General features: G+C 36.0%; 3 protein-coding genes across 6 annotated transcripts; 2 read left to right on the top strand and 1 right to left on the bottom strand.

Annotated features, from left to right (window-relative positions):
* Positions 1-1167: 1167 nt before the first annotated feature.
* Positions 1168-9004, top strand: LOC105042326 (uncharacterized). Of its 4 annotated transcripts, none has more exons than XM_010919492.4 (11): positions 1168-1280; positions 1872-1933; positions 3395-3494; positions 4067-4322; positions 5061-5165; positions 5361-5489; positions 6776-6825; positions 6910-7007; positions 7191-7309; positions 7871-8162; positions 8276-9004. In XM_010919492.4, the coding sequence occupies exons 1-11, from the start codon at positions 1196-1198 to the stop codon at positions 8861-8863; spliced, it is 1884 nt and encodes a 627-aa protein (XP_010917794.2). In that variant the 5' UTR covers positions 1168-1195; the 3' UTR covers positions 8864-9004. The 4 variants fall into 4 exon arrangements, with proteins under 4 accessions (XP_010917794.2, XP_010917809.2, XP_010917800.1 ...); XM_019848056.3 differs by lacking the exon at positions 1168-1280 and adding an exon at positions 1409-1457; XM_010919507.4 differs by lacking the exon at positions 7191-7309 and having other exon boundaries at positions 1174-1280; positions 7878-8162.
* Positions 9005-10053: 1049 nt separating this feature from the next.
* LOC105042355 (uncharacterized) lies at positions 10054-16823 on the top strand. Its single transcript, XM_010919528.4, has 4 exons — positions 10054-10350; positions 11043-11162; positions 11266-11336; positions 16298-16823. The coding sequence occupies exons 1-4, from the start codon at positions 10201-10203 to the stop codon at positions 16533-16535; spliced, it is 579 nt and encodes a 192-aa protein (XP_010917830.1). The 5' UTR covers positions 10054-10200; the 3' UTR covers positions 16536-16823.
* Positions 16824-17527: 704 nt separating this feature from the next.
* LOC105042365 (uncharacterized) lies at positions 17528-24524 on the bottom strand. The gene is made up of 9 exons (XM_010919537.3): positions 24273-24524; positions 23575-23651; positions 20638-20866; positions 20257-20411; positions 20118-20163; positions 19929-20020; positions 19553-19649; positions 18110-18166; positions 17528-17916 (listed from the first exon to the last, which is right to left on the bottom strand). Exons 1-9 carry the CDS (start codon positions 24438-24440, stop codon positions 17740-17742), a joined length of 1098 nt encoding a protein of 365 aa, XP_010917839.1. The 5' UTR covers positions 24441-24524; the 3' UTR covers positions 17528-17739.
* Positions 24525-25963: the final 1439 nt, after the last annotated feature.

A 25963-nucleotide genomic window follows, 5' to 3' on the forward strand; every position in this document is an offset into this window, starting at 1 on the left:
GGTGTTTTTTATTTTTTTGAGGTATTTTTTTTTTTGAGATATTTTTTTAAAAAAATTAATTTGAAATAGGGATTGTAATTTGAAATGATGATTTTTATTTGAATTAAAATTAAAATTTTTATTTTCTTAAAATTTAGAATTATAATTTTTATTTTTTTCATTCTTTTTTTTTATTTTTTATTATATTTTTTATTTTTTTTAAATTTTTTTATGATATTTTTTTAAAAAAATAATTTGAAATGGAGATACTAATTTCAAATGATGATTTTTATTTGAATCAAAATTAAATTTTTTATTTTTTTATAAATTTAAAATTATAATTTTTATTTTTTTATTTATTTTTATTTTTATTTTTTTTGAAAGTGAATAATTAAAATCATCATTTAAAATTATATTTTTTAAAATATCATTTCAAATAGCGATTTTAATTTTTTTTTCTTTTGATCGCCGTTGTGGAGCAAAGAGGATGGTGACGTGGACATTATAAAATACCATTTCAAATGATATTTTATAAATTTATATTATTTTTATAAATAAATTAAAAAATATATTATTTTAATAAATAATTTTTTTTAAAAATTATTTAAGTAATGAACTCGATCGATAACGCTGCTGGAACGGAGATTCATACGGAGACCCATATCCTGGCGGTTAATGTGAAGCGGCGACCAACTCGTTGGAAGAATGTAACGACGTCTCCCGGGAAATTTGGGTCCAAAGCGCTCGTTAATTCTCCCAGAAAACTGGCGACCGCTTTAGACTCCATCCACTTCCCACTTCCCGACAACAGAGAGGTCAGAATTCCGTTCCCAAGAAAGTCGCTCTCCATCTTTAAAAAAAAAAAAACCGTACCGGAGCAATGAAAAATAAAAATAAAGCTATGGGACTAAATTCCGTACCAAACACACCGCATTATTGTTTTATCAAAAAAAAAACATGGACCCTCATCATTCGAGATGAGGATGGCATTATATGGGAGTGGTGGTTCGAGTCGAAGTGGCAAGAGGACCAAATAGTCTAGCGCCAGGTTAGTATAAGGGATTTGGTACCATCATTGCGTCCCGAATGATTTTTTTGTGAAGGAGCGTAAAGGCCAAAAAACTCGCGCTCATCTTGACTCGGGACCCTAGGAGGGGCCTACAATTCCCCAATCTGGATACTGACTCGTGAATGATGGCAACTGGATAAGATAACGATGTCCTGTTTTTATTTTTCTCCTCTCCCTCTTGGCCTCAGACTCGGAGCCTTCCCACTTGGCGACGGAGCTTCTCTTCTCAATGGTTCGTGATGCTCTCTTCTTGGTTCCTTGAAGTCTCTCGTGCCAACTTTTTCTAAGTCAAAAAAAAAAAAAAAAAAATCAAAATGTAATTACACTTGCCGTGATGACCCTTTTCTGTTACCCTTTTAATTGTTCCCTTTCGCTCTCAACGGAAAAAAGGGTTTCAATCGCTGCTTAGGTTTGGTATTTCGATCCTTGGTCTGGGCTTTGCCCAATTGATGCTTGGATCGAATCTTGAACTGGGTTTTGTGGCATTCATGATTTTTTTTTTTTCCCTGCAACTCTTTTTGTTTGTTTTATGCCTGTAGACTGGGGATGATATCTTTCTCAAAATGATTTGGATGCTTACCGACAGTGGCTTCTTCTTTTGTTTCTTTCCTTATAAATTCTGTTTCTTGAGTTCTTCATACTCGACTTTCTTTTTCCGTTTGTAGACAAATAGGGGGATTTTATTTTAGTTATAAATGATAATGGAGTGGTAGACACCATAGAAGAGGTCATTTCTTTGGTGTTATACGCTCTAATATTTGCACGAAGATGATTGGTTGAAACTTCTTTTGGCTTGGGCTAGTAACACCTTTTCTTTTTTCAGGCTCCGTTGCATCAATGGAAGAAACCTGTAACGATGAAGAAATAACTATTGTCTCCCATGTAGTGAGTACTGTTGCATCTCTTACATAGTTCCTCTTGGATTTATTGTATCAGTGGTCATCCGCTACCTGTTCGCCATGCATTCTTGAGACAACTATTATTTTGGGAAATCCTGGCAGGGTTTCATTGCAATTTGTTGTAGATATTAGGAATATCTGAAAACAATGCAACAAGGTTGGTAGTTTTAGGGTGCTTCAATCATTTTCGCCTCCTGGCAGAGCTGTCATTGGTCAGGATCCTACCCAGTACCAGCTATCCATAAAACGGCTTCAAATTTTGTGGTATTCTTGCTACCACACCTCCTCATTAACAAGTAGATGTTGTCCCATATTAAAGAAATCCATGTCAAGGGATTTGACAGTCTTCCATCTACACATCCAGTCATTATCAGCTTCTCTGTCAAAATTTCTCATAATTGGGAATGTTTACAGTAAAATGTTGACTAGTTTCTTGTTTCCTCATGAAAAAGGAAAGAAAAAGTGACTAGCCTCTTTAGCTTATCCTTTGTGAAGGTTGTATCTATCTAAAAAAGTAGTAGACATCCTCTCCCGCACCCCCAAAAGAAAAACCCTGCTTCCATGTCCTTTTCCAAAGTTATTTAACAGAAATCACAGAATTAAATTTTAGAGCTTTTGGAAATTTTTAGAAGTTCAAGACACTCCATCCCCAACATACATTTTCCAAATGAAAATCTATATCTGCCTACATGCCACACTTGGCTTCTCCCATGAAACATTAACACCATTTTGATCATAGTCATATTCTTAGAATTCTTAGGCCTGATGCTACATTTCGGTCATCCTGTGATCTTTGGTATTGCAGGATTGCCGTCTATCGACTTTATTGGTTCTTTTTTCTTATTGAAGTTGGCTTAAGCATCCACTTACCTAATCCCTCAGAACCTCAGATTATGTCCTCGTTGTTGACATGAAATCCTTTCCTATTACTCATATCCCTGCTTTCCCTTATTAAGAAATCAAACCACATGGAAATCAATTGAGCCAGAAAGGAAGCAAGCACATTAAAGATAGGCATGTAATAGGTAAATTTGTGACAATCACTTTGACCAATGTGTTCGTCAAAGGAGAAATTCTCACTTTTCCACCCTATATTCTTATCAAATCTCTGTCCAGGTGCTTCAAGTTTGCTCACAAACTTATCTTCTTTTTTCTCCTTAAATTACATATTTGCATTCTATTTCATTAGTTATCCACATATGAAGAACTTGATAGTGGTTTGCTGGAAGAAATTCATTACTCATCTCCCCAGCATCCTTAATGGCTTGGATTTGGAATTTCGTATATATTTATGCGTGTGCACTTGCATGCATGCGGGCTGGCAGGTTGTTGTATGTGCATATGGGTGTGTCTGTGTATATTTGTGGATGCATGTTGATGGGCGTGTCTTTTTATTTGTAGTTAATCTATAGAATTGATGGATGTTCCTTATGTTCCTTGTTATTAGGTCGAAAGTGATATTTCAAGGAGCACAGAAATGGATGATTATTTCATTCAACTTCTAAAATTGAGTTCATATATAACTCGCCAATTCATTCGATTTATTGGTGAGTTTTTTTTTCTATATGCAATGATAAATCAACATCTTCTATTATATCTTTATGTCATTTTCTATAATTTATGTGGGGCATCATTTTTTAAAAAATTAACTTGATTTATTCTGACTTATAAAACTAATTGTTCAAAAAATTTTACAAGCCTTGCTTTGCCTTTAAAGTGATTGGTGCTGGTGTTTGATTATTTATTTGGAAGACTGCTTTTACCATGTTTTTGATAGATAAGAACATGATAAGCTTTTGAACTTCTGGTTTGTTTAATAAAGTAACTTTACCTCCTTTATCAGGAATCAAAATCAATCATTTATTATGAACTTATGACTTATTCTAGTTTGTTGGAATGTCTTATTTGAACTGATTCTGATTCCTTATATGAGTGATGTATCACATTAACATTGAACACACAAGAAACTGCCTTCTTTTTGTCATAGTGATGCTCATTTTAGTAGCTTTCTATTATTAATTTTACAAGGGCATTGTATCCCTACTACTTGAAATGTACCTAGAAATTCTTCAGCACAAGCTGTTGTCCTGAAGTTGTCTAATATATGTTCTCTTTTCAGAGTACCTTGTGATCAGAGATGTTGAAAGCATCTCGCAAGAGTCCGAAGCTTTATTTTCCAGATGGAGGGGAAGGTCCTTGCATACAAGTTATCAGTCTTCCGTTGGGGATAGCTCAATGTGTTTTAATCCTTTGGAGACCAGAACACATATTCCGGAATCTGAGATACAGTCCATAAGCCAAAAGAAAAACAATTATGCATATAGAAAAACTGGAACTGTTGGACTACGGAAAGTCCAGTCAATCATTTATCGAGGGTATAACTTTCTCTTGACTGTTAATTTTACTTGTGAGATCCACTTATAATGGTTCATGTCCAATTATAATACTCTTTTTTTTTTTCTAGACTCCTGATTGCAATTTCTCCTCCATGAAGTGGAAACTCATATTGTAAAATGAGTTATTATTGTAGAACCTTGCATTTATTTATAGCATTGTCCTCTCAGTCTCTAGATAGCTCGCAATAATGCCATATGAAGAAGGAAGGATGTTATATCAGATGGTATTGAATTGAGATAAGACAATACGAGAGGAATTAAGTTTATTTGGTTAATTGGCTTTCCAACTATGATTTAAGAAGAAAGAACAAGGTATGTGAGAATTTTGGATATTTTGGTTGTAGCACACCATTAATATATCTACATCACGCCCAGTTTTGTTCTTTTATTGTTTGGATCAAACAATATATAAACATCATCTATCAGATTTGTCCTGATTGCACCGGAAGAATTTCAATTAGTTCCCTCTTGATAGGCAGAGCTCTGGTTTTCCATGAATGATCTGTCTTTGTACATGGCTCATATCTCATATTATTTTATATTCCTCGGGGAAACACCATTTGACAGGGGATCCACCCCCACCCCCACCCCCCAACCAAAAAAAAAACAAAAAACACAGCTTCTATTTTTGGGGGAAGGGGACAGTTTGTAGAAACCTACCTTGTAATTACTTTTCATCATGGAGTTTTTAATGCATACTGTTGAATAATGGTTTAGGTTGATGTGCCCATTGTATGGCCTCAGACTGGGATGTAGATTGGTGTCCACTTTTCTGAGATGTTCCAGAATCTATGTTAGAGAGATTCACATGCAACTGCAGGGGTAAGAAAATTACTGTACCTATATGTTCAAGTAGTGCTCTATAATCACTGCAATTCTGTAATCTTTGGGCATCTCTTCATGATCTCTCTTTATGATAAAATCTGACCTTTAGAACATTTGTACTTCCGTGCATTATAATATCTCATCCATTTACTTGTGTAGCCTCACAGTATTTTGTTGCTTTTTGTGCTGTAGAATCATATGCCGTATGAGGATAACATTGCAGGGATCATCTGAGGATATTGGGTGGTTGCAGAGAACTGAAGGATTACCTCCCGTGGAGGATGGCACTGCCCGATTCATGGAGCTGCTTCATGATATAAGGTATCTTTTTGATGCCAGTTTGATAATATTCATGCGAAAAGAAATTCAATATGGCCTCTTCTGCAAAAAACTAATTCTACTCTGATATGATATGCAACTTTGTAATTCATCTTGTTTCTAGGCTGGATATGATCAGATGCCTGTTCTCATAATTTCTTTGTTATCTCCTTTATCTGAACTGGCAAAGCATAGAGGCCTGTTTTGCCTAATTTATTCCCACTATGTGTTTAATAAATTTGAGCATGACCAGCATTCATGTGTGTTATGAATGTAAAAGAATGCGAGGGACATCATAAAGAAAATCTTCTTGTTATCACCATTTTTTGCTTTGTGAGGATTTCTCTCATCCAGCAGATGTTCAGAACTTGATATCATTATAAGATCAGAGTTTGTCCATTCAGAGGAGGAAAAGAAATAGTTTATGATATGTTCTATAAGAGAAGAATAAAATGCAATCTTATCTGACATTTTGGTTATATATATCTTGATATGTCATCTTGGGATTTTCCAGTATTTTGGTTTGTAGGCAAACAATTTATAGTTAAGGTGTGAATCATGAGAACCTTTTACAAGCCAATTAGATCTATTCTTCAAATTCTATGGTTGTGTGGGGCAATTTGAGCAACGTCAGGTGGCATAAGGTCTAAGAGTTGATACTTGCTTAATGGAGATGCTAGCTTACCTTCAAGTATGAATTCAGATAATCTAGGACCACCTGTAAATGAGTCATTTTGCAATAGTAGGAGGGATTTTACATTACTTGGCGTATCCCAAATATCGTGTTGCAGTCACATTGCTTTGAAAGTCCTGGCAACATTCTCAATTCTCTTGTATTAAATACACAGTATAACAAAAAACAATGGAAAAAGGAAGTAGTATATCTGAACTTAGGCAAGAACATTTGCAAGAGACAACAAATGCTTTAGTTGTAACAGCTTAGATGTGGTCACCTTTCAAAAGCTGCTGGGTAAAGTATAATAATTATGCTTAGATGTGGTCACCTTTCAAAAGCTGCTGGGTAAACTATAATAATTATTTTCACCAGAAGTATGTAAAATATGGGGCTGTATTTTTGAGATTTCATTAATGTGAAACATGGTAGAATTGGTGGTAAATAAGGCAATAGTTTCTTGGTGGTTTGTCATATTTTTATAGGAATAATAATTATCTACAGGTACAAGAAGGAAACTTCAGTTTCAATCAATCAGATTCCTGACACAATTATAGTGACACAGTTTCATAAATGTAGATGTTAATGATGTCATCTTCTGTCATTGCTTTTCCAGAAATGGCATACATTGTCTGCCCAACACTCTGGTTTATTTATTAATTCCTGGTGAGGTTTTATTTGTTGGTATTCACCTTTCACAATTATATGCTTTGATATTTTTGTATAATGACCTAACTGGTTCTTTGGCAGGCCTTTTTAGCAACCATAGTCCCTTATATTTTGTGAGGACAAAAAGATTCTTTTCGAAGATGGGTCTAACCTGTCATATTGCCAAGATTCATAGTGAGGTAACCATGACTATCACTCAACTGGCCTAGATTGTTTATGTAAATATTGGAATTCCTCACCTTACCACATTGACAATTGTGCATCTAATTTACATGCCAAAATCTAATATAACTTTTAAAAGTCCAATTTATGGAAGTTCATCTGTAGGTGTAAAATTGCAGCTTACATCATTCCTTTTATAGGGCATGACCATAGCGTTGATACGTACCACTACTGATGCAAAGGAGGGGATTCTACTGTATTTACTTTCTGATGAAGCCATTTATGGACTCACATGCAAGCTTAGGATCTGTAGGACATGGTATTTCTGCATTTAAGCAGGCTGGTTTTAATACATTTTCTTCAGAACTTGTGCACATATCAAAAACAATAAAAATGATATTTGCTTTCCGATAATTGCTACAGTCACCAAGCCCAAACATGATGCTTATACCCTATATCTGGCTTTTTTCCTCCTAGTATTTGTATTAGTAAGGACAATATGGGAAGCTTGACCCTATGCCTTGCCTTAATGAAATTCTGAATACCCGACCTTCCCTTCTATAATTAGTTCTTTAAAATTGCCTACCGAACTCAAACCCAAAAGTCTTGAGTTCGTTGATGAGCAAACTTTACCCAGGAAAGTAGATGATATCCAATATTTGACCTTGCCAACCGATACATCATTGTATCATTTATTTACAAAATTAGTTATGTTATTGAGTGCCCGATGGCAGTTATATTTGAGACATATTATGCTCTATCTTGGTCAGCAGTGAATCTGAGCTAGTTAACACTTCCAACCTGTCCAACAAATTCAGCTTTGCATGCTTATGAGTAATGGAAGCTATATTAGATATTCAAGCAGTTTGCTTGATTTAAGTCTTCAGGCATCAGTGGAGAAAAATGCATGGGAACTGAAGCAATATATTGAGGAGCTCTACTGGGGATCTGGAAAGCAGGTGCTACTTCTTGGGCACAGCAAAGGCGGGGTTGATGCTGCAGCAGCATTGTCCTTGTACTGGTCTGACCTGAAACAAAAGGTTGCTGGTCTTTCACTAGTTCAGAGCCCGTATGGTGGCAGCCCCCTTGCTTCAGATATCCTGCGTGAAGGCCAGATTGCTGACAAGGAAGCCCGAAGGATTATGGAGTTCATTATTTGCAAATTGATCAAGGTACTTCTTACTTACTATACAATTCATGCATCTTCCTGAATTTAACTTGTTAACATTGAGACTAGAGCATTCAGTACCACAGCTTGAAGTATGAAGCACAAAATTTGTTGCAGGGTGACATTAGGGCTCTCGAGGATCTCACATATGAAAAGCGGAAGGACTTTATCACCAAGCACAGGCTTCCTTCAGAGCAAATCCCGCTGATCTCTTTCCACACAGAAGCTAGTGTGGCTCCTGGTGTTCTGGCCACAATGTCCCTCATCGCCCATGCCGAGCTACCATGGCTTCCCCTTCCCCACTTCTTTTCCGAGTTCAACGAGAACTGCTCAGGGGAAGCTGGCCGAAAGGTGCCTGTTGTCATTCCTCTAGCTGCTGCTATGGCGGTCAGCGCATTGCACCTAAGGCTACGTTATGGAGAAAAGAGTGATGGGTTAGTGGCACGCTGCGATGCTGAGGTGCCAGGATCAGTTGTTGTGAGGCCAGATCGGAAGCTGGACCACACATGGATGGTGCAGGCCTCTCTGAAGAAGGACCGGTTTGAAGCTGATGCCAGTGAGATGTGTGAAGCTCTTCTGACCATGCTTGTGGAGATTGGAAGGAAGAAGCCAGTAATTGCGGACGCTACGTGGCCTACAAGAGATGGATGCATAAATGGTTGGCATCATGAAATGGAGAGTATGCAGAAAGCGTTGCATTTGTAGAGGCAATATGATTATATATATATGACGTAATCATTTTCTTAAGTTGCAGACTTCGTTTGATTGTGTTTTTTATCTTTTAAATTGTGGCTTTCATGGAGATTGAAGATTGTTGAGGTTGATATATAGCTGTTTTTTTTTATATGCTCCATGTTTAAGCTATGTTGGGCAACATTCATAGTTATGGTATTTTTATAAAATCTGTACGTGTACAACAACCCTCTTTGCTTGTTGTCAAAAGTTTAAGAAACTACATCCAGTCTATGTATATTAAAGCAAAATCTGACATTCTGACTCGGAGTGAAACCATTCATCCAAAATTCCGGGGTTTCGGTTCTTGAATCTTGACTGATCTTTTTTTAAGAAAAGTTCACTTGTTTAATCATTGTTCATGAAATTTTTTATTGTCTTACTACCAAAAAAAAAAGTTTATTGCCATTGTGCATGAATTTGTTATGCAAATGCCCGATCCCTTTTCCCGATTGAGGATAATTTGAACTACATCCCTTTTGTTTGGGCCCTAAGATGGGGAGGATTGCAATGCATATGGGTTGTCGCCGAGCACTGCTATGTTCCCGTTATTCACCAAATATGGATGGTGAATCATGTCCCAGAAGTGTACATTCTACAGCCATGTGAACTTTAAGATCTGTTCATGATGTGTGGATGGTAAATCATGTCCATGAACTTTGATTACACCGTATATCTCTAGAACTGCGGCAGACCTGTTGTGCTAATGCTTGCAATCTATACCTCTCATCAATCTGGTCCGCATGATTGATGGATCCTCGGCATTGTCCAAGTCAAGTGCCTTTTTCTTGCGGGGACTTCATAAACCGTCAGCTAGGGCCCATTGTACAACATTACGATAGATCATCGGATTGATGGTCGCAATTACATCTTTTCCTGGCAGGGCAAATCCCTGATTTCGAACCACGTCCCGTAACTCCCTCGGTCCGTAAGCCAAATTTGCACGCGACTCCACGGGCAGCCGATGGGATGCGTTTGCGAGATAAAACGGCCGGCAGATCTGACGCCCGCATAAAGAATACCCATGGACTCTCTCAGCGCATCTGCACCGTCTCGGCCATCGGGAAAAGATCGCGTGCCCCGCATCAGCGTTCGTGCATGATTCGTGAAGAATGGAATCATGCACCACGTAAAAGACGAAACCACCCCTCCCTGTGTCCTCCCCGCCACCATTGGGTCGAGATCGCAGAGATCCCTTCTATACCCTTACCCGTCGCTCGCCTCCGCCGCTTTCCAAGCTCGGATTTTTTATGGATTAGATATCGGTTATCGGCGATCTCGGGAGTCGGATCGGTAGGGAGGAGGTGAGGATGTCTTCGTTGGCGGCTGTCAAGGGGAGCGGCGACGGTGGGAAGGGGAAGGCGGTGGCCTCGCCGGTGGGGGCGAAGAAGGTGGATGGATCGGGGAAGGTGGTCTCTATATCCAAGCAGAAATCTGTGACTGTGGCTTCCAAACAGGGGGTATTCCTCGCATGCTCTTCCGTTATCTTGGGAAAGTTTCGATCTTGTCTGAGAATTCCCGTGATCCATCGGCTGTGGTATTTGGATTTGTTGTCGGACGGTTTTTGGATAAGTTTTTAGTTGGATTTGGGGGAGAGCACAGGAGGATCTATGCCGTTTGATCAAATTTTACTATAATTGTTGCTTTGCTTTTCCTTTTTTGTTCGATCTGTGGTTTATGGCAGGTAAATTTTGATGTTGTGTTGTGTTTCTCTGCTTCCTGGATTATCCACCTGAGAATTTGGCACGAAAATTGCTTGCTTGTCGTGTTCTCTAGCGATTTGTGGTGATGGAACATTAGTTCTCTAAGCTGTCTTGTTTCGATTTCAGATCCCAAAATTAGACGTTTATTTTTCTTTAAAAAATTCTGCATATTTATTTTCTTCTATTTCATTTTTGTTTTAGTCGAAATAAATTGGGCCTTCTTGGATTATGTTCATGTAAGAGTTCGTCTTGATGGAGGTTCTGGAATGCAATAATTTTCTATTCTGTTGGCCTCCATGATTTTACCTTTTGGCTTTTTAAAGCAACGGTGAAATAATTAATTCTTGTAATCCCATAAATCCAATTTGGGTGCTTATTTACTTAATTTTTTTTCTCTTTGTGTGTATTTCTTCTGTTTGATTTGTGTAACTTCTGATTCTGGAATGAAGGTGAAAGAAAAATCGTCGTCAACTTCTAAGAGAACTGTTACCAAAACAACAACTGTCAAAGTGAGGGCAGAGAAGAAAGTGTATTCCTTGCCTGGCCAGAAGTATGATCCCCCTGAAGAGGTTGCAAGAGTTGCACATTTACTTCCTTATTTCTACTTATTCTGAGGTGATAAATTGCTTTGCAAAAATTTCTTATGCTGTGGCTGTGGATTCTTCATGGCAGAGAGAACCCTTGCGGATATTCTATGAATCCTTATCAAAGCAGATTCCGTCAAGTGAAATGGCAGAGTTCTGGTAAGACTATTATTCTCATGTGCCCTTCATCCCCTCCTTCCCTATATGCCAAAATGAAAAATAAATCAAGTTACTTAAGTTGAGCTTCTATGTTGTTGTAGATATTCTACTTGCTTTCTTTGGTTGTAGTTTGTGGTTACATTTAGGTTCTTGAATATCATATACTTGTGTGGTTTTTATATCTGCATTATGAATCATCCAACAGGAGTGGCTAAATGTAGGGCATGATGCTTGTATAATTACTATCTTGGAACTAATGCTTGATGAGTATATGCTGTTTTATGGAACTTAGAGAGCATGCTTTATTAACGTGTCATTTCAAGCTTGTTATAGATGTCGGTTAAAGGAGCTTCTCTTTTCTGCTTATACTTTTAAGTTCTTGATGTTCAACTAAAAAAGTCTGCTGCCTTGTTGCATGCAAGATCACATTCAGTTTTACACCTAAAGTGCCTTGTTGCATGTAAGATCAATCAAGTTCCATGCATAATGGCACGTTGAATTTGCCAAACAATTGAACTAGTTACTTCCAATTTTGTGTTACTTTATAATGTATTTCTGCATTTGTAACTTGACTTTTGCATCTTCATGTATGGATTTGTTTCATTATTTAAGTCAGTTGCAACAATGTAAGATAGTTTGTAATTAGCATAGTGCATTCTGTATATTTTCTTAGAGCATGTGAAAAGATAGAAAGTATTTAGCCTGGTAACGCATACTGATAACATGGGTTTCTTTAAGACTGTAATTTCATACTATCAGAAATAATAAACATTGCACTGCCTAATTATCCTGGGAGCCAACACAAAAAGAGAGGAAAAAAAGTCAAATTATTATAATATTTTTTCTTGATTTTGAGAAGGCTTGGGTTTCTGACTCCCCAGTGATCTAGTGGTTGCATTACAAAGGCAGGATTTAGAATGAAAACCATCTTTGCGCACATTGCTTTATGTTGGTTATCATCTTTTGCAACTATTGTTCATAATTGAAGGAAAAATTGGCCGATCAAAAGATATTTGCCAAAGAGATTTTTAACTATTTTGAACTGAACAAAAGCACAAGCACATTATGCGCTCATTTGTTATCTTGTGCATGCAAAATATAAGATTGAGTTGGAAGAATTGTTCTCCTTATTAAAGAGGCTTGTGAAGACAGTGATGGGAAAGGGTATAAACCATTCTTGTATTCGGGGCATTCCAATATTCATTGGAAGAACTTCTCCCACAACCCTCCATTCCCATTGCCATCCTTCCTTATATTTTCCCATCTCTTTAGGGTATTGTTCTCTTAATGTGTTTGTTGTTCATGCAAAATAGATCTTATTTCCCTTTCTGGATATGGATTATTTGCAACTTGGATCTTCATGCTGCATGCTGATTCCATCTTAGTTGGCTCTCTGATGCTTTGTCATAACATGTGCAGTTTCAGCACTTCCTTTATTCATATTTTAAAGTTATTGCCTTTTGTTCCACCATATTTTCTTATGGGCCTTCATAACTAACCAAATGAAGACATCATATAGAATCTTCAAAAGAGATAGGCATTCAATTTCACTTCTGTAAGACTTCTTGTTCTTCAGTCCCTAACCTTTCTATGTTGACTTTCTCAAAGGACTAGATGGTGAGTCCTTATGCTCCCAAAAGAGTGTTCTATCCTCTTTTTACCAAAGAGAGGTGACTTCTTCTCCATTCTTCTTCCCTTCACTGTATAGATACATTAAAAATACATATCACACCCTTTGGATCCTTACTATCCTCTCCTTTCACATTCTTTTCTACAATCGTTTCTCCAAAATAAGGGTGGCAAAATCCAACCTGAACTGAAAAACCAACCCGACCTGACCCTATTTGGATCAGGTTTGGATCAATGATTTTGTAATTAGGGTCAGGTATGGGTTAGATTTCCTGACTTGAACTTTAAATGGATCGGGTATGGATCAAAGCTTTGGCTCGGCTCAAGTCATGAGGATTAAGATCTTTTGGGTCAACATAGTTTAAGTTGGATTGAGTCACGATCTTAGATAAGAATTTTTTGAGTGGTATGTCTTTTTCTTAATAATTATTTAATTTGGAAATTAGCTGGTAAGTATTGTAAATATTGGATATTGACAGGTTAGCCTAGGTTTCTTAGGGATTGAGTCTTGCAAAATAGATTAGGTTAGATCAAATGGGTAGGTCAGGTTAGGGGTCAAGATTTTATATGTTGTTGTGCTTACTTGACCTGACCTTTCCCGACCCTTTACACCCCTGCCCCAAAAGGCGTAACCTCTCCTTCCAATACCTACATGACCAATTGTTTAGATTTTGTACTGGTGCCAGTCCTTAGTGTCCAGGTTTAACATTTAAACTAGGAATAGCTAAAGAATAACTGTCACACGAATTTTCTTAATTTAACTACAATTAGAGCCTGGTTTTTGTAAACTAAAGCATGCTGTGTTACCCAGACGTTGGCATCCAGCTCCTAGAATCCGATACATATCCGAATTGGATACACATTAAACACTTAAATACTCATACTTTTAAGTCGTGGATCTGAAACTTTATAGAGTTGGCCCCCTTCAATCAACCCTCGATCATAATGTTAACAGCAAGGTTTTGTTCTTTCTCGATTGGTCAAGAGTGTAGGTATTAGAATAACTTTCGAAAATGTCATTTTTCTAAAATCTTTGAGCTAATTGTGAAGTTTGGATGAGAAACACGCATATCGAATACTTTAAGAAATACTATATCTTAATATTTTCTTTTGTACAATATATTTTGTCAATTTTTAAAATATATCCCCCATATATCCCTTTTCCCCCTCTTGCTCAATCAGTCACTTGGACATGCGTCCACATGCAACTCTGCAAAAACACTGCAGCACAGGCTTGTACCAATCACCAGTTGGTACAGTATATGATGTGACATGGGCCCTTATTGACACAAGGCATGGGTTGTCATGCACCTAGCATGACATGGTACAGTACGCGCCAGATCGAGGTGTTTGTTGACATGCTTGGCACCTCAATTCCTGAATTGAAGTTGAGTAAATGTTTGAACCCGAACTCCCATTCCTAAGGCAAGTATGCAACAGAAGAAAAAAAAAAAAGACAAAAACATGGGAAACTCTGAAGTATTACCTAGATGAAGCCATTGAGAATCTCTTCTTTTGACCACTTTTGATCCACGTTATCGGGGTGTACTGGTCATCTATTGAGTATGTTTCCATATCGGTTCACAGTTTGTCCATATGCTTCGATACAAGATGATGTATATATCTCAGCACATCTTAGTAGCATGCGATGATACAATCGGTTCTTCGAACCTTGTTTTCATCTAGTATCTAATTCTTCATTCATGTCTTGATTCTTCCACATAGGAGGTTTAATATTTAAAAAAAAAAAAATCAACGTTGTAAATCTTTTGGCCACTAATTTTAACAGTGCCCATGTTTCTGGATGCAAAGGTAACTTGTTTTAAAGATCCTTGTCATTTTCACATATTCTTCTGTCTGTCATCCTCTTATGACTCCATTGTCTAGCTTCTAAGCAATGAACTGTCATATCCTGTTTGTCTATGGTTGAAGGAATTATGAATGTTCAGCTTAGATGTATTGATCTGTTCCACTTTGCCTGCTTAACCTCTTCGTAGCCTCACATTCAAGATTCTCGTAAGGTGTCATCCCAGTAATTTTGCTGCATGTTTTCCATTCTTTTTCTTCATATCATCTTCATAGTCTGGTTAGAAGTGAAGCACATTCTGGTTTTAGACAGTCCATCTATCATGCAAAGCTCCTGCAAATTGGTGGAATAAGGAAAACTCCCACATAAAATAAATCTCTTTCCCAAATAACAAGCCTGTGCTTGTTTTTCATTCTAGCTATAATATGACACAAGTTTGTTAGGAGTTCAGACAAGGTATTGACATTTCCCAGAACAATGTCAAGCCCATGCCTGCAGTAATGAGTCCATCTCCAAGTGGGGTCCTACTTCTGCAAAAATGTTTACCACAGACAGCTACCGACAAACATATTGGTCTCTTCTGAGACCTTCCTCTTGGAGAAAAATTTGCTAAATAAGAAGTGCTGTGCATGCCTAAATTGGACCAGATATCTAAATACAGGCAATGCCAGGAATCTTCTGACTTCTTGATTTCCATTGTAGAAGTCCCTTGTGCTGTGATCTTTTGAGGTGGGATCATAAACTACTTACTGCAATATTATTTGTCAGTGATTGTGATCACTTGGCTTTCTTCTTTTCTGCTAGTAAGGTTTTCTTCTTCTCTTCAATATTTCACAAAAAGTATCTGTTAATTGTTGACAAGATGACAAATCCTCCAACGGCTGGAAACTGAGCATCCACTTCATAGTCAAAGTTCATATAGGAATTCCACTAGACTAAATCCTATAACAGATGTATTTCATTATCAGAAATGAGTAAATAAGAGGGCAAATGGTTTTCCTGACTTTTCAAGTTGTTTTACACAACACAATGCTAAACAACTACAGTAAGCTGCAAAACATTATGGTGCTCCTCTTATGCGCAGTCATAGGCAATTCTAGTATGTAGCTCCTGTCTGTGTAATCACGTAGGCTTTGATTGTTTGGGTCCAGAGCAGGATCCACATCATAGATACTAAGCTGAAAATATTGCACTTATAACCAAACCTTAGTCTGGTATCTGTAGGGACTTAGTATTTATGTGCATGTCTCCCAAATTGTACTCAATGCCAAGAAGGTACGACGGTTGGACACCTTACCATGAACCTAAGTTTTTTGTCCCTTTTCTTTTGTCCAATTCTGCAATTTGAAAATTTTGAAGTTATCTGCAATTTTAAGACTGATTTTTTTTTTTTCACTTGTCCATATTTATAAGTTTGCATTTTTACTCTATGTGATTGATTTTGGCTTCAGATGGTGGTATTTGGACGACTGCTTTTTTCCTACCTCTTTAGTGTCTCACAGATTTTGCTGTTCTCATCATACAGGATGATGGAACATGGTTTGCTATCTCCTGAACGTGCAAAGAAAGCATATGAGAGAAAGCAAAAGAGGCAGCAGCAACTGAGAATGGGCACTCCTATCAAATCCACAAAGCAGGAGAGACCAGAGAGCTCAAAGAAACCACAGGTATTGAAGAACGGAGATGTCAAGGCAAAGAAAAGAGTAAATTACAATGATGACGACGGTGACTTTATTGTGAAACAAAAGAAGTCAAAGGGATAATGTGAGCTCAATTTAGTTGTTAAGCCATATTTTCAAGACATAACATCTGAAGAAGCTGCTATATTTGAACTTCTAGTTGCCAAAAGAAGAGACTAAAGTCGGTATTAAGAAGAGGCAAGAAGCATTCTGATTGAGCTCCTCATGTTCACCTCACTGTAATGTAACATATATATGAACATTCTTTATATCCTTCAATTTGATATACAATAAGATGACAATTGTAGTTCTTGTTGATCAAGTACATTTTTGCTTATGAATGAGTTTCAAATATTACTTAGTTTTGCATGAGATTGTGTTCAGAACGTATGTTCTATTTTACTGGGTGTTTTCCTTGTGGAAAAAGGAGGTGTCCTTGCAGGCTGCAGCCTTAACAAGTTTTAGGTTTGAATCGGTCCATTAATAACTGGAAAATGCTTTGTCTCCCCCAAAATCTCACCAAAATTTGTCAACTCACCGTTTTTTTTCTGAATCGTCAGAAGCAAAGTGGGCATTGTGGCCTCTAATAAACCTCCTACCCACTCTGTCTGGCATCAAAAAAACAGGGTTTACACCAATTCTGGGGAGATTATTGGGTAAAAATAGCAGCTTCCTTAAATAAATTTTAGGTTTGAATTGATCCCTCAATAAATTATAAATGCATGAAAGGGATGCACTTCACAAGTTTTTTGTGGGAAAAAAGTTTATTGAGTAACCAGGCAATTTCCAATATATGGATACCTGGCCTTTATTTTGGAGTTATGCATCATCCAAATTAGAAAACCCAGCATGAAAAACAAGTCATTTGGTTAAATATCATTAGTGTCTGTCTGGAAGACAATTACTTGCCATCTGATTAATAATAAAGCTAAATGTTCAAGGTGAAATTAGGTAAGTAAACTCTTGAAGTTTTGATTTTCAGGAAAAGAGAAAAGAAAGAAGAAAAAGTGCTTGAACTTTTGAAAACATTAAAAATCACACATATCAAAGATGAGGGTGCACAGATAAGGCAGCAATAGAAAAAAGGAAGAGAGGAATATATATTGCTTTTGAAACTTATAATATTCACAATCATGGCCCTCACTTGGGGTCAAACAAAAAAGGCAAAATACATCTGGGAAATACAAAATTAGAAAGATCTACCATTATTGCTATTACAATAGCTGTTGTCAGCGTAGTGATGACCCTGGTGAGCAAATTGGTCTATACAACTTGCACACCGTCTCAGCTAGACTTGATCATCCACATGTTGACTCTTTTTAGTTGCAGTGGCAGCACTAGTGGTAGATGGTCTTGAACTTCTAGGAGTTTCTGGAGAAAACCTACTTGCTGCATGAGGGTTTTGAACTATGACCAGCAGAGGATTTACAGTCTTTCCAGAGTGGGAAGAAGGAAGAGTAGTTGGCTGCAAATTTTCATTGTCATATTTTCATCACCAGAAGTTGGAAGAATAATAAGCATGAATTTCAAAAACATTCTAAGAAGAACAGGAAAGGGGAGTCAAAAAATAGAAAGAAGTCCAGCATATAGAAGAAATCACTAATATGCTAGAGGAAGTTAATTAGTGGTTCATGTAGTTGAGTTTTAATATTACTTACCACGCCCACATGCCATTCTTGGAAAACCAGATTATTAAAATCAGCAGCATCAACCTCCTACAATATTTTCATAAGAACATGAGCAACGAGGCCCACTATATCCAGGCATATACTACATGAGTAAAGAAAAACATAAACATTAAGAATAAAAACCACAATAATAAATTAGTACTTCAAGTTCTTGTTACTCAAATCCAAAACAGCTTTACAGCCTTCGTGCATCAACAAAGCGGTATGTAATTTGATAACCGAATCCATTAATGGATGGAACTACTCATCATTTGCAACCACCAGATTTAACTAAATCAATTTCTATAAATCAAGATGCATCCTAAAAGTGAAGTATGAACAGAAAGAACAAATAGGTTAAAGAGTTCAAGATTTAATCACAAGTATACTGAGCAATAGTAAATTTAAAATGGCACAACATGATGTTCATATGAATCATGACTGGGTTGAATATCATATTCTGAGGTTGCCAAAAGGAAAATATATCATTGTGAACTATTTTATGAAGTACCTAGTTAAAGCTGACAATAATGAGAAGCTTGAACAACAAATACTTATGACTGTTAATATTCTGCTGTCAAGCCCTAGGTGGTCCAACAGCTACACATCTAGTCACCAAGGGAGTAGATTGGGTTTTAGTCTCTGCATTGGGTGAATGGGTCAAGCTTGCAGATTACCTCTGTTAATTTCTTAAGTCAGTGTAATGCATGTACCAGAAATAGATAATAAGAACAACTAATTACTTGAATTCATTGGATAATTTAAAGCATCCTATTGGTTATGTGTCAAAATAAATCATAACCATGATTGATGTCCTTATATTTTCTGTTAGCGATTCATACTTGCTGACAGAATGGAATGCCCAATGATTTAAATTTTGGAGTCCTGTGTTGGATAATTTGGAGCTTCATATATGTGATTAAAAAAATGGGGAGTGTTTATTTCGTACATACAATCAAAGGCTTCTAAAACCGATCAAAATGCATGCCCTTGTCCTCGTTTCTAATAGTATAATTGCATGATATCTCTCTTCACATATCAAAGTTTCTGGCCCTGATAATTATAAAATAAAAGTTCAAATTAAATAATAAATTGATTGCTTGTTACCAATCTCTTAGTTTTGACATTGATAGAGTACTAATTACTTATGGTTCAAGACTGGCGGTTTTAAGATATCCCAGTATGACTTGAAATTTCCTCAACAACATCAGAGTACATATGAATCTATTGAGGATTCATAGTAGGGCATATTACCAGTAATGCAATAAAATTTACATCATGAAATAGAAGTTAAATTATGATAATTTAGAAAAAGAAATATAAATATTGTAAATCCTAAAATCTATTCTGTCCAACAAAATATGATGACACTAAATAAACTAAATTGAAAGTTTGAAAATCATTAGTAATGGAAGAGTATGAAAAGGAGCATACTATCCTATAAACTGGAGGCACTGTCATCTCCAAGTTGGACTTCAAAATAGGCATGACAGAGAAATGTGGAGACGCTTCCTTTGTTCTAAAAGTCCACCTGAAAAGATAAGCAAAACCGAATTTGTATAGTTAAATGTGATATAATTTTTGATGACTATAATTAACATTACTCCAATCTTTGATCAAAGATCCAATGCAATACAGACCAAATCATATGGCTAAGAAAAAAAAAACCTATATTAAACATCAAAACTCTCCATGCAACCAGAGTCTTCATTCCTTTAGTAGCAATTACTCCAGAAATCCAATGGAAGTCTTAGATTTAAATGCATCATATGGAATGCACATCAAAAACAAGAATGTTCCTTCAACCTACCCGATGTACAGAATTATGCAAAACTGCACCCATTCACGAACCAACAGTCGGAACCAATAATTATCTGGTGTCTCATTAGCATTTATATAGACCTGAAGAACATTGTGTGCAGTATTTGACAGGAAATTTAGAACTTGTCATATCAATAAACATAGCTGATATTCATGGCAACTTAAAAAAGGTTCATACCAAAATTTCTAGCACTGCTACAATCTGCATCGCAACTTGAAATTTTCTGTTTTGAGTCGGTCAAAACACCATTAGTTTCATAAAATGCTTCCTCTTATAGATCTCAAAAGGCAAACATATTTAGATATGTACAACATACTTGAGCATAGTGTACTTTGTTTGTAATGCATCATGCATTGCATGAGAATCCTCATCCTCTATGAAATTCAACTGTTCACGCAGAACTAACAGATTGTGGGATATATGGCGGAAGATCACATAACAAGAAACAGAATAATGCAACATGAGAAAGACCTGCGTTGCATTCCAGTAAAAGAACTTAGGATTTAGATGCATATATAAATAAAAATTTTTAAAGCAAATGAGCGAAGGAAGAACTTATATTCATCTAGCCATAGCATCATTTACTTTAAATTTTCCAATAAAGATCTCATTACAAAATAATATTTATACAACTTAAGCTATTAGTTTGCCTCTATCAAAATACACAATAGGTTGGTGGTGATGAAGAGGGACTCACTGTGGAATAGGGCACAGCAGCTTTGTAACCAACAAGTGTCAAGTACAGGGCACATCCTAATGTAGCAGTAATGCGCCTTTCATGCACTGAAAGACGCTCATACATGATGCAGTAACCATGTGAGATAAGCATAAATGACACGAAAGAGGCTGTTTGAAAAAGTATCCCAGTTACATACACCCCAAATGACATCCACAATGAGCATTTCTGAAGGTTTATGCATGAGTACCTGCACAAAATGCTCAAATTTGAATTTTTCTAGAGGACAAGCAATATGAATGCTTCACATAAATATACGTACAAGACTTGTCTCAGTCTAAATACCCCAAGTTACGAGCTTGAGATATGCTGAATTATAAAATATTAACAAATTATGTAACAATTTCACATCCTTTCTAGATGCATATGGGGGTTTGGGTTGTTGTGTTACAAGTTGGTCAAGGTACGACTAAAGTACTTATCTCGTTCTGTTATTGAGTTTCAATCATGGATTTGGGATTAGTTGAGCCTGAATTCATGGCATGAAAGCATGTTAAATCTATGATTTTTGGGTGACAGAGGAGAGGGTTGTGATGATGACCTCATTATAGAGCCTTCAGCTTTGACATATCAAGCAAGAACACCTCAACCAAGTTCTGTAGTAATATGCTTGAAGAAATGAAAAACAATCTTTACATCCCGCTAATTTAGGGTTGGCTCATAAATCCTCTAGTGCAGATTTGAGTGTTTTAGCCCTATGCTCAAAATGTTTTCACGCAAAAGGACCAAATCATGCAGCAGATGGCCAGTTAAAGGGATACATAGCAAAAGAATATGCCATTTGAAGGATGACACAAGGGCACCTAGTTCATACAAAGGAATGGGAATAAGGCAATCTTGAGGACTCACATATGCCAAAATTCAGTGTTATGAAAGAACAGTAGAAAGATTGGTTCATTAAATATAACCATGTGGAAATTCAAGAAAAGACTACATTCAATTAACTGGACATCAAAGAGAATTTTCACACAATGGAGTTTTGGCCAAACAGTTATAATAGTTATTTCAAAACACAATTTATGACAAGTCTTGTATGGTACCCACGAGTTCAAGAACGAAAATATAAATTTATAAAAAGTCATTAAGGTAGAGAACTAATTAATATGTGGTAGGAGTTAAAGTATGGGTTAACTTATGATCTGTAGGTTTTTATTATGGGTTACCCTTGTATATTCTCAAGGAGATCTAAGAAAATGTGATTGGAGTAGTGTGGTGAAGATGACATTGACAATTGAACCAACAACTTTGAAGTAAAACTAATAAAGTAGCATCTTGGAACAGTTTAGCCTTATACCAAGAAGTTATAAATCTAGATATTTTTCCTGTCCTAAAAAAATAAATTAAAAGATTTAAAGAAAAGAAAGTATGCAAATGCCCTTTAATGAGTTAAGCAGAGCATGCAATAGAGTAGCAAGGAAGCCAGTTGGCATCGAGAAGTAATATACAAATTGCTCACGACATGTATAGGAGTGGTGACAAGCATTAAAGGTTTGTTTTACAAGATATACAAATTTCTAGTCATAATGGGATTTACACTAAGGGATTGACCTAAGCCCATATCTTTTAGTTTTTACAGCTTGTAATTGGCACAGTTAACATAGATATCAGAAGCAGCCAACATAATTTGTGTTATTTGTAGCTGAGATGATGTTAAAACATAAGATGGTAGAAGGCTGAAACTTAAACTGGAATTACAAGGATAGTTTATTGGGGATATGGATTAGTTGCTAGTGGAACCAACATGATACAAAGTAAATGCAATTTATGGGGGACAAATTAAAAACATGTGCCCAAATTTATAATGATTGTCAAGAGGTAACCGGTTCAACCATTTTCAGCATCTTTATCTAGTTTCTGAAAGAATAGAGACCACATGGGCTGATGAAGTATAAAAGTGTGTCCAACTAATGCCTTTGATTTAGGGGTAGTTTATATTAACAAGCTAGATGTTGTAATTTGGTGCGATTTAAAATATTTAGCACTTAAATGTAATTGCTCTCAAGATAAAACTCATCTGAATAAGCTTGAATTGGAATTAGACTTTAAAATAAAATAGAGACATTTGGAAGCCAATCATGACCATAATGATGAGAAGAGAAATAGCTTAAGTATGTGGATCTATTGCAAACAGGAAAACTTCCTTCTTTTCTAAGATAAAGATAAGAAAGAAAGCTTGAAACCTTTTTTCTAAGAAAGAAAGCTTGAAGCCTTTTTTTTTTCTTCAGAAACTGGAATAAGATACAATATTTAGATCATCTCTAAAGCATTTTGATTGCTTAGGTTTCTCTGCTTCCTTTTCTCATGGGAATTTCTAACTCTACTGCAACTGTACAAAACTGATGTCAGGTCCATATTTCTTTTATTGGTTAATATAATCATTCATGGAATTCTTCTAAATCATAGTATAGAACCAAGTCACATCCAATGACATTATTTTTAAAAAGGATGTAAACCCAAAAGGAAAAACCAACTTCTCTCTCAGAAAAAAGGACAAATTTAAGAAAAGAAAATGATCTCAAAGATGGAAAAGACAAGAAGGGAATCAAAGGATTGGCAATTTCAACATGATGATGCTCTTGTTCCTTTTACATTCTTGCAACCCTTGGCCCATCCATTATAAAGGGATCCAGGTTAAATGGTGGTTTCAAGATTGATCTCCATGGACCACCTAAAAAATCTGTTGGAACTAAAGAATAAATAATTCAATCAAAACAAAGTGAAATGATTCATTGAGATGGCTAATACAGCTGATTAATTGTCCAGCCAATGTCTAGGTGATTAAGTCAATCAAACAAGATAAAAGGATTTTTACAAGAAAAAAAGAATGTAAATGAAGTAAGAATAGCCAGGAAAAATACAGGGACCACCATACCAATAGCTGATAAAATAAGTTCTTACCAAAATGAAAAGGATAGCGCCAACTGCAAAGATTTAACCAATGGAACAGTAGCCAGCATCCGCTGCAGGTTGTTCACCTATTCTAACATAGAAATCGCATTAAACACCGAAGATTATTCTTCTAACAATATGGTTTCTCAAAATCCTAAAAGAAATAAGTGCAGATTCTCAAAACGAAAACCTTAGCACCATAAAAAAAAAAAAAAAAAAAAGAAGAAGAAAAGAAAAAGAAAGCATGCAAAAAAAACTTTAACTATTATACGACATTCAAATTGTAAATAATCTGATGAAATAATTTTCTCATGATTTAATACCAAATGAACCATTTGTATTGCCAAAGGGATTATTTGTTTCTAAGAGGAACACGAATCGGGAATCAAGAGCAAGAACTGATAACCATAAAGTTCATATTCGAGAAAAAATAAATTGAATTTCTTAAAAAAATTGCAAATGTATAAAAGAAACAAAAAACAATAGTCCCAATGCTCCTTTCTTTCAACATCTTTAAATAAATTCAGATAAATTGAAGAAAGAATTGAATTTTAGTTTTCCTGCTACAAAAAGACCAAATTTGGAGAAAGAAATATAGAACTTATTCAAGAAATCAGCGAAGAAAACACATCAAGAAGCACATGGCGATTGGAAACAATCCAAAGACCCTAAAGAAGACCCCATTCGACTAGAATCAATGGAGATACCTGGAAGTTGCGATTCTTCCAGGTGTGGAGGGTCCAGGAGAAGGCGGAGACGCCCCAGATCGTCAAGAACGCGAGGTAGAGCGAAGGAAGCGGCCGATACGATTCGTCTAAGAGCGGGGACCCGAAAAAGAGGAGATTGGAAGGAGAGGACGAAGAAGAAGCTTCCATTCTTCTGAAAGAATGGGGATTTGGGGCGGAAAAACCCAAAAAAAAAAAACTTTCGGGGATTTGGGACGAAACTAAGAAAAGAGCCGGGCCGCTTTGAGTATAAATAGGCGGGATCCCCCGGAGGAAACGATATTGGCTCCCCGTTTCACATAAGATCTTTTTTTCTTTTTCTTTTTTTTTTGGGGCGTGGGGGTGGGGGAGAGGGGGACAAACATATAATCTTTTAAACAAAAAAAAAAGGACAATATTTCTATTGAGATCAAATGGGAGATTAACCCCGAGGGTTCAAATTTTTCTTTTTTACGAAACCTAATATTTTTAATTAAAATTGATTTTTTTATTCTAAATATCGGCTGTATCCATTGATTGGCATGTTTCATCGGCCTCAGCTTCAATTATTTTTTTAAGTTGGTGTAACTAGAATCAAGAAAAAGAGATGAAGTTGTGAAAGCAATAAAAATCTTAGATATTAAATAAATCATTTTTTTCATAGTCCAATCTATTTTGTATATTGATTGTTGGATTACATAGTTCTTAATTGAATTGAATTTCACATGGATGATTGTGTTGAAATTCATTGTCAAATCCTATGCCAATTAGAATTTCATTTTTAATTGATCATTGGCTTTAGAACTCTATTTAGTTATTCTTTGTGTGTTATATTATAGATAGGACTTTATTTCTAGTATTATTCTATTTCATTTAGAATTTATATTTTAGTAATTTTTTATTTTTTAAGTTCAGATAGGAGTCAGAGATTTCATCCATATGATGTTCTATTTAAAAGATCTTTGATATCTCTTTTGGATGTGGAAAAATCGAAAAAAAAAGAGGAGTGATTAATTTTTATGTGTGGTGCCTCTTTTGTGAGGTGTCTTTGTGAAGAAAGTTTAATGTCTATTTTCTCTTTCGATTTTTTCTTCCATAATTATCTTTTTCATAATTCTTTACAAATTTTTTTATAATTTATATTTATTTTGGATCTTGAACTGACACAGTTGATCTACTGTATTTAGTATGCCATTCTATAGATTGCTCTCTATCCTTACAAACGCGCATGCTCCTATGCAATATAAAAGTTACTGTAAACTAGGCCTTCAAGGAATGAAGATAAAAATTTCAACTGCAACTATAAGTCCCCTCCTTTAGAATTCTTAAATCTTGGTAAAGACAGGATATAAGCCTAAGAGTTTAATAAAAACACCAAAAAACTTCAGCAACATGATAAATAAGTATCTTCTCTGAAAGTTATATAACTAATTACCTAATCTAGCAAGCATCCTATAATTTGTTAACACATTAGCAATGCCCCACCACAAACCAAGTTAAACATAAAGTGGAGATGGTAGCAAACTTACTAACATAACAAATATCAAGTAGCCTAATATTTTCATGGCCAGACTTGCATATTTTTCTTGGCTGGCGAGCTAATCTAGTTTGGTTTAGGTTAAGAAGCAATTCAGGACCACACATGTCTACAAGGACCAAGCCGCCTATATATGTTTAGATAAGAAGCTTCTAAG

This window comes from Elaeis guineensis, chromosome 2 (genome assembly GCF_000442705.2).
Source record: "Elaeis guineensis isolate ETL-2024a chromosome 2, EG11, whole genome shotgun sequence".
NCBI lineage: Eukaryota > Viridiplantae > Streptophyta > Magnoliopsida > Arecales > Arecaceae > Elaeis > Elaeis guineensis.

Bases quoted from the DNA above. Each gene is read 5' to 3' on its own strand.
- LOC105042326 (XM_010919492.4), top strand. From the start codon at position 1,196: ATGTCCTGTTTTTATTTTTCTCCTCTCCCTCTTGGCCTCAGACTCGGA. The intron at 7,008-7,190 runs GTAACCATGACT...TTCCTTTTATAG, and splicing joins TTGCCAAGATTCATAGTGAG to GGCATGACCATAGCGTTGAT. The intron at 7,310-7,870 runs GTATTTCTGCAT...GCTTGATTTAAG, and splicing joins CTTAGGATCTGTAGGACATG to TCTTCAGGCATCAGTGGAGA.
- LOC105042355 (XM_010919528.4), top strand. From the start codon at position 10,201: ATGTCTTCGTTGGCGGCTGTCAAGGGGAGCGGCGACGGTGGGAAGGGG. The intron at 11,163-11,265 runs GTTGCAAGAGTT...TCTTCATGGCAG, and splicing joins AGTATGATCCCCCTGAAGAG to AGAGAACCCTTGCGGATATT. The intron at 11,337-16,297 runs GTAAGACTATTA...CTCATCATACAG, and splicing joins AGTGAAATGGCAGAGTTCTG to GATGATGGAACATGGTTTGC.
- LOC105042365 (XM_010919537.3), bottom strand. From the start codon at position 24,440: ATGGAAGCTTCTTCTTCGTCCTCTCCTTCCAATCTCCTCTTTTTCGGG. The intron at 20,412-20,637 runs GTGAGTCCCTCT...AATGCAACGCAG, and splicing joins CTGCTGTGCCCTATTCCACA to GTCTTTCTCATGTTGCATTA. The intron at 20,021-20,117 runs GTATGAACCTTT...AATGTTCTTCAG, and splicing joins TAGCAGTGCTAGAAATTTTG to GTCTATATAAATGCTAATGA.